The sequence below is a fragment of the Notothenia coriiceps genome, unplaced genomic scaffold (assembly GCF_000735185.1).
Source record: "Notothenia coriiceps isolate Sejong01 unplaced genomic scaffold, NC01 NC01_scaffold00037148, whole genome shotgun sequence".
NCBI classification, from domain to species: Eukaryota; Metazoa; Chordata; class Actinopteri; order Perciformes; family Nototheniidae; genus Notothenia; species Notothenia coriiceps.
The window spans coordinates 7,637-16,124 of NW_011369849.1; the positions used below are offsets into that span (position 1 = coordinate 7,637).

General features: G+C 39.8%; 1 protein-coding gene across 1 annotated transcript in view; it reads left to right on the top strand.

Annotated features, from left to right (window-relative positions):
• Window positions 1-6,679, top strand: part of LOC104964340 (F-box-like/WD repeat-containing protein TBL1XR1) — an 11,518-nt gene extending 4,839 nt beyond the window's left edge. The window contains 5 exon segments of the mRNA XM_010793084.1: window positions 418-492; window positions 1,096-1,223; window positions 1,811-1,976; window positions 4,169-4,270; window positions 4,361-6,679. Coding sequence (XP_010791386.1) covers window positions 418-492; window positions 1,096-1,223; window positions 1,811-1,976; window positions 4,169-4,270; window positions 4,361-4,387 — 498 coding nt within the window. The 3' untranslated portion in view covers window positions 4,388-6,679.
• Window positions 6,680-8,488: the final 1,809 nt, after the last annotated feature.

Consider the following 8,488-nt stretch of genomic DNA (forward strand, 5'->3'; position numbering starts at 1 on the left):
TATGTCGTGTGTGTGTGTGTGTGTGTGTGTGTGTGTGTGTGTGTGTGTGTGTGTGTGTGTGTGTGTGTGTGTGTGTGTGTGTGTGTGTGTGTGTGTGTGTGTGTGTGTGTGTGTGTGTGTGATATGTATATTTAATACTCATGTGCATCCTATGAAAGGTCATTAGGTTAGTTGAAAGCCATAATATTACGGTTAAATAAAAAAATTACTAATCTTATGTAAGTATGTGAAATCTGTTGACATAATACATGTAATTAAAATCAACGTTTCTATTTTTTTAGTGTTGAGTATTTGATCTACATACTGTTTTGATGATATTATTAGCATTACATTGGATCTAAAGTTAGCATCAATTCTGAGATTTTTTCTCAAACGAACACACACACACATCTCAAACAAACTCTCTTCTCCCTCCAGAATGAAGTAAATGCAATCAAGTGGGACCCCACAGGGAACCTGCTGGCCTCCTGCTCAGACGACATGACGTTGAAGGTGAGCTCTGATGCCACGGTGAAATATCACTCTGACTTCAGAGTGCTGAGTCATAAAGAAAGTAATGATGTGATCATGATGACTGGGGATTCTGGAAAGGGCATCCATCTCCCCTCCTCTTCAACACGTCCTTCTAAATGTCTGTTCAGATGTCGGAGTTAGTGGTTTTACAACGAGCTATAAATCAACTTAATTACAGTACATGTGAATTTGAATTCTCTGCAGAGTTAAACAGCACTACATGATGCACAGCGTGAAGCATTAGCCTCGTTGGGACATTTCTTTCTTTCTTTAATCATTTCCTATGTGTTTCAAGCACTATACCCACATTCACGTCAAAGTGAGTAATGGGGTGCAAATGATTGCCTGTCGATATGTGACTAAAGCATTTCATATGAGTAACTGAAAACTAAGCTTCTCCAGTTTTATATAATGCTAAACTTCTTCATTACACAAGAACAACCATTTTTTTTTCTGTTTAAAGTTTCTTCCCTGGTCCCACTTTTTGATAAATAAATGTTCTTCTGCTTGTTAAAACCGATGTCATTTAATGATCAATTAGAGTTTTGGATACATTTCTCAATGTTTCTTCTTCTCCTGCAGATCTGGAGTATGAAGCAGGACGCGTGTGTCCATGACCTGCAGGCCCACAGTAAAGAGATTTACACCATCAAATGGAGTCCAACCGGGCCTGGAACCAACAACCCCAGCGCTAACCTCATGCTAGCCAGGTGAGAGTCACAGCATCAGAATGCTACGCTAGTTAGCCACTCACACAGCAGATGTTCAGCCAGCCCCCTGCCTGCTTTACTGAAAGCATTAGATACATTGTTATCTACATTTCAATTGAGTTATTATTATTTATTTTTTTCTATTTGATTAAAGTGTGCCTTTTTTAATAAAATATTGGAGAAAAAAAAGTTCAACAGGGGTAAAAAGTAAAAAAAAAAGTATACAGTCAGGGGTCAGTGTACTGATTACACCCAGTTGTTTATGTCTATCACCGTAAACATCTAATACAAATGCATCCGAATTTGAAAATGCTGTCCATACTAATTGTCCACAATGAGAGCTTTTGAAACTCCTTATGATATTACATTTACATGATTTGTATCATTAATGGCACACATCTGATGGACGTACCCATCGAGCTACATCTGGAACACTTTTTACATTCTTTTATTGCAATATTGCAGATAATCAAAATATCTCAGTTAAACCCAGAGATCTAAAACCGCAATTGTTTTATTAGTCCACATTTTAGAAAGCATGTCCTGATCTCTTCCCCCTCCCTCCCCCCCCTCTCATGTGTCCACAGTGCATCGTTTGACTCCACGGTCCGTCTCTGGGACGTGGAGCGGGGGATCTGCATCCACACGCTGACCAAGCACCAGGAGCCCGTCTACAGCGTGGCCTTCAGCCCCGACGGGCGCCACCTGGCCAGCGGCTCCTTCGACAAATGTGTGCACATCTGGAATACACAGGTACAGAGGATGAGGCCAGCTGTGTAGCTTCAACAGCATAAATGCACTTTTATGAAACATCAGGGGAACGTTATCTTTGGGTCTGTCTGCAGCTACTGGAGGAAGGTGTTTCTATAGTGACGTCCCTCTGTTCGGGCAAACATGACACACTTCCACTGCATGACGGAGCAAATCAAGCTCAATAGTGAAAGCCCCTCAACAGGTTCCTTCCTACAAGATGCACGTAACACTTCTATAGATGGACACTTAGTCATTAAAGAGCCAGCATTATACTATCACCATGTGGACATCTACTGATCCCTCTCTTTTGAATCTGTAACACTACATGTTTAACTTGTTATTCATTTATACAGCCAAATATGCAACTTTACGTAGAGGAAGCTGCAAATATTAACACTAAAGAAAACCTAAAAGGACTTATAAATAAAATAACATGGAAATCCAATTTTGAAAAAAAGAGCATTAAAACAAAAATAAATCCCATGGATAAAATGCAAAAATCTAATCCAGTGGTTACAAAATAATGTTGTTACATGTTTTTGTAACCACTGGATAGAAAAATAAATACTTTAATGCTCCACCGGCAGTTTATTTTCTTCAATGATACATTTCTGACAAAAAACTGTGTCTCAGGGCTTCTTAACATTTAAAAACCTATTAATGTGTTATACCAGATTAACGGGAAGAAACTCAGCTAACTGACGATACGAACCATTTTTACCGAAACAAAACACAAGTCTCACAAGAAGCATCTAAATGAGCCCTGAGCAAAAAAATGCTAACACACTTAGCACAGAACTCACGTTAAAATACCCTTATTGCTTATTGTATCTGCGCAAACAAGATATTGATTAGCAAGCTGAGATTCCACAGATTCTACAGATATTAGTATCACCACTGAGCGATCAGAACTCGCGGCGAAATGACAACAAACAACAACAAAAAAATTTGCTTTACGGGACCAAATCAGAAAATAAGTCTTGCTATTGTTCTAATCAAAAGTTGTGTTCAATGGCATTAAAACGATAACAGCGCTGCTGAAGGTTAATCCAATGTGTCTGTGTCACTTTGAAATGATTACTGATAATCCATCTTCATATTTATGTCAATAACGGAGATTTCATATTAGCTGCTAATGGTAGCCACCAGAGTGTATCGCAGCTTCCGGTTCCGGGGCATTCGAGCTACGCATCACTCATTCACCAATGGGTAATGTTTGGATGGATTTTAGGAACTTCCCCTCGATTCTATTGGCTCTAACGGTAAAAATGAGGTGTCAATCATCAAAATCGACCGAGGGGGGCCAGAGATATGGCAAATCCACCCAAATGACTCCAGAAGTGTTTTTTTTTTCTAAATCCCTCTAAAGATTATTATCATATGTTGTAGTCCGGAGACCTAAAGCTTTTAGTCTACTATCCCATCATTCAAGGGTGGTTTTCACTATAAGTAATCTTTTTTTTGGACTAAAACTATCATTTACATTTTTTTTTACTGTGTTCAATCTGAATTTAATTTAAAATAAAAAAATCTATATTGATTCTGACTTTTCTACATCCAACTCACAGGTTTATCATTGCTTTGAGAGAAAAGATTATTAATGTAACCCTTTTAGAAGTGAAGATATGGTCATTTGTTCTGGGAATGTCCTTTTCGAGCCTGAGGCCTGGAAAACAGGCTCAGGGCTCAACTGGTTAAAAGACTCAAGAGTCAAGGCTTTACTGTCACAGTAGCTCCAGTGTTGTTATGGCATGGATCAACTGCAGTCCCAGGCTCCTTCAACAATGCAACATGAATATATATAAGACATACAATAATAAAACAATTAAAATAGTGCAAAAAGAACCATAATAGGTATAAAATAGTGCAAAGTGACGAATGCTGTGCAAGTAAAAGTATAAGAAGAAAACGACATACATGTAAAATAGAATACCATGAGCTAAAACCGAATGTTAAATGAAATACTGTAAAGGAATAAATACAGTTTATTGAAATGATAAAATGCAAACAGATGAATGCTTAACATTTATTTATTGTTACAATAAGCAGCATTTTATTCCTGTACATTATTTAATTTGACATCCTGTGAAATTAGAAACTGCACACCATTGGGTTACGGTTTTGTTCAAAATTCAGCAATACAGGAAAAAGGAAACTATGAAACCATGTCTCTTTGTCCCTTGTGTGTGCAGACGGGCGCTTTAGTCCACAGCTACAGAGGGACGGGGGGGATCTTTGAGGTTTGCTGGAACGCAGCCGGGGACAAAGTGGGAGCCAGCGCGTCAGACGGATCTGTGAGTATACTCAGGACCTCTGCAGCTTTTATTCTGACAGTTCTGTCCACGTTCTGACCCTGTCCTCCTGTCTCTGTCCTCCTGTCCCAGGTGTGTGTACTAGACCTTCGGAAATAGCGCCGCTGTTTGTTGGAAGCCATGGACCGACCATGAATGTGTACATAGCCAAATGACTGTCCCTGCCCTCGCCCTGCTCACGCTCACGGCCCCGCCCACCGACAGACAGGAAGCAGGAAACAGGAACAGGAAGCAGCCCACACAGCAGGTCCAGACAGGGGTGAACAGCCGGACAGACGGAGGGACCCGGGGGGACGGACAGCCCCTCTCTTACAGAGACTCTCACAGAGATGCAGAAGGGACGCAGTGAAAAAAAGAAAAAAAACTGATAGGCGAAAAAAAAAAGTTACAGATCCGTATATGTACCAACATTTGGAAGCTATTTTGCTTTTTTTGATCTTTAAACCATCGCTCATCGTCATCAAAATGCAAAACAATGAAAAAAGTGTTGCTATTTGTTACTCGTTGGATCTCATCGTGCAGACATATCGAACTCCTCCATCATAAAATAGGACGGCACTTAGTTTTTTTAAATTTCTGATCTCTTGTTTCAATGTTTTTATATTTTTTATCTTCGGGGGGGAGGGGGACAGGCTGGTCAGCTCAGAGGTTCCTGGATTGGAGAAGGACACACACGTACGCACGCACACGCACACACACACACACACACACACACACACACACACACACACACACACACACACACACACACACACACACACACACACTCTCTCTCGTGGGTCATACGGTTACATCAGAATGCAGTAGCTCATGTTGTACATCCTCCTGTCACATGACGTCCATCTAGATGCTTTAAGAACAGCTCCTTATACATTCTGATCTAGATGCTTCTCTCTGGACTCATGACATCACAGGAAGCTCACCTCCACTCATCTGAATGTGGAGTTTGCATCCCCAGCCAGTAGGATTCCAGCTGACCTTCTTACCTAATTTGATTCAGGCCTCATACCATGGAATACCCTGATGTATGCTGGGAAAAGAGGATGTTTTTGCAGCTTCTCAGCATCTAAAACCACAGAGTCAAAGGAGCTGGACTCAAGCTCTTCATCTGATTGGCAGCGTTCACACACTTTCTATTGCTCTGTGTGTTTGCAATTGACTAACAAGTGAAAACAAGGACTCTCAAATGGTTATTCGTTTTTATTTCAAATATCTGGCGCCTTACACTTCGAGTTAAAGTTGAATTTAACTGTGGATGGCCAGGGAAGCTGACTTTGTGATCTGTTTTTGCGACACGTTTGACGGTTTTCTGACAGTTTTTAGTGTATGTCATCTTAAGTTCAGATAATTACAAGCAATGGGCAGACACTAACGGTTTTCTAACTTTGGCTGGTCAATATAAAATTCAAATCAGTCTGAACATCTCCATGTGAACGCAGCAAACAAAGATTCTCAGATACAGTTTCGTACCATCATCAGTGGCAGTCGTAGTGTCTCTATTTTCCAATCAAAGGTGACTCATTGGGTGAGTTCTCAGCAAAAAAGCAACAGAAAAAAGAACAGAGAATACTATTTAGACACATGTGGCTATGAACTCTGGGAAGGTTTTAGTGGAACAGCTCTGCCTCCAAAACTCGTATAAATACACGAAACACTTTCATTAACACAACCATGCACATCCATCAGGGGGGGGGCTTCGGTGTGACTGAGCAGCCTTCACATCACACTCAAAAATACAAAATGGCAGCCTGAATCCCACTGGCTGCTCTTCAGAATCAAGCTCTAAAGCAGATCCCAGCAATATTTGGACATTCTTTTTTATAAACAGCTACTTGTCAAATTGTGGGGGAATAACGACACTGCTTTCACGCTGGAGGACATTAGAGATGTGACGTAAAAGAATTCAAAACATGTGGAGCGGTGCATTCAATGCATCGGACTCTGCCCTCGCTCACTCTCGGTTCTGCTTCACGTTTTTCTCCGAGGTTCCTTACTGACAACACATTTTATACTCTTTTAAAGACAAATTTAAAGTTACATTTTTGTAATTTCTTTGTAGATTTGAAAACAAAATGTGAATTGATGATTTATTGGCAGTGTTAATTTACATGTTCTATACATTTTTAAATGTTTTGTTTTGTTACTTTGATGCTATTTCAAATAGCAAACCCTGAGCTGCGGATCTGAGGCGCCTCACTGCGGAACACGTGTCCCGGAGCAGATTACCACTAAATGTGTCTGTTTAATAAAGAAATGTTTTACTTTTCTTTTTTGCTTGGATCTTTTTGGGAGGAAGTTTTGTCCCAGAAAACGACAGCATACAGAGAAGACAATTCAGAAAAAAAGTTACTCTTTAAATTGAATAAAATTGTAATTTTTCAATCAAGCAAAGACTCTAGGGACTTTTTCTGGTTCCCCTTTTATTTTCGCTACAGTCACGAAGAGGGTTGCTCTGGAAGCAGACGCCATTTCATTGGTTGAATATGGACTTTCGTATGTCTTATTTGATCAAGAACACTTTAGACTTTTATTTTGAAAAATGTTTTTCTGTGCAAATTTGAAGGGGACATTTCTAATTGGCTTTTTGTTCCTGTCCGATTGTTAGAAGTCTAAAATATATGTTTCCTGTGCAGTGGCAGAGTCGAACAATATTTATTCTCTGGTGATATTTGACTGAAAACAAGTGAACTCATCTCACACCATCATGAAATGTTGAAGTTATCATACATTTGAATTGGATTTTAACCTTCAATTCGACTAAGTTTAAGCTTTAGGTACAGAGGTTTTAACCACACCAAAAAACATACAATTCTTCGCCAGAGCTGTGCTTCTGAAAAACATTTGGATGGCAAACTAACTTAATGTCCGCCTCTAATAATTTCGACATTTCTCCCAATGTGTTCCTATTGAGAGTCCTGTGTTACTTCATCATTTTTTCTCCCCTGTGTTTAGAGCACTTGAGCCAACAGTTCTGAAAGTATCTCACTCCTCTTGTCTGTGCCACAGTTTAGTCGGGTGGCCAAGTTGCTGACTCAGCCTTTCTCTGTCAGCAGAACGTCATGTCGGCGGCCAGCGTCTCCCCCATATTTCCATCACATCCATCTGTTATCATTTTAACTCAGATCAGTGGAACAAAAGTCCAGAATAAAATATATTTTGATAAGAGTTTTGTGTTTTTATTGAGTGTGCGTACAAATGCTGAACCAACATGGTGTAGTCCGTGACAATCAGTGTTTTATTCACGTGAAAACACAAGAAATATGACCAATAAAACATTGAATGAGAGCTTGAACGTCCCTCATGCTGGTCACACAATGAAACTAAAGAGGCATGCTTTACTCTCACTGTATGTTCATAAAGCTAAAGGAATATTATTCTTCTTAATGTAAGGGAATTTGCAACAATCTAGATTTGCATATCCAAAATGAAACCTCCCTGAGTGTACTAACTCACCATAGCTTCCCATCTAGCGAATGTTAGAGCTATCAAGCTAGCTATTGCCAAATTCGTGGCTCTCCTAATTTAAATTTGAATGATTATTTAAAAACCCTCTATGGCATCTTGTTGCCCTCAGGCAACAAACCACTTTTTTCGACCTCACACTGGCCCTCTAAATATTTTTATTTTTTTGAAAATATACACAATGTCACCTGACATGCTAGTGTCCAATAAAATGAGGGATTATATGGGTGTGGCATTTTGTCTGGGGGTGGAGCAGTCCTTTCTGCAAGCAAAGCTGCAGGGGACTCAGGGCCACCACTTGGTAAGATACATTTCACTTTTTAACATGTTAGAAATGTACACAACTTAAAATAAAAAATACATGCATGTGCATGAATACGTAAAGAACTATTTGTTTTGATTGATTAAAGACTTATCTATTTATTTGTTAGCTAAAACTATGTTTTTTTGTTCATTGCCTCAGGGCAACACTGCCACTTGGACCACTTTTTTCCAGGCAATATCATGCAAGTGTGCAAATGTGCTCGGCTGTAAAATGATAAACCTAGTCAATGTTTTTACTTTACCATCTACTGATATTTATAGGAAGTGGACACCAAAACAGGGCAGAAGGGACACGAACAGGCTGTTAGAGCTACTCCGTCTGACAGTGAGGGTCAAGATAGGGTCACACACACACACACACACACACACACACACACACACACACACACACCCACACACACACACACACACACA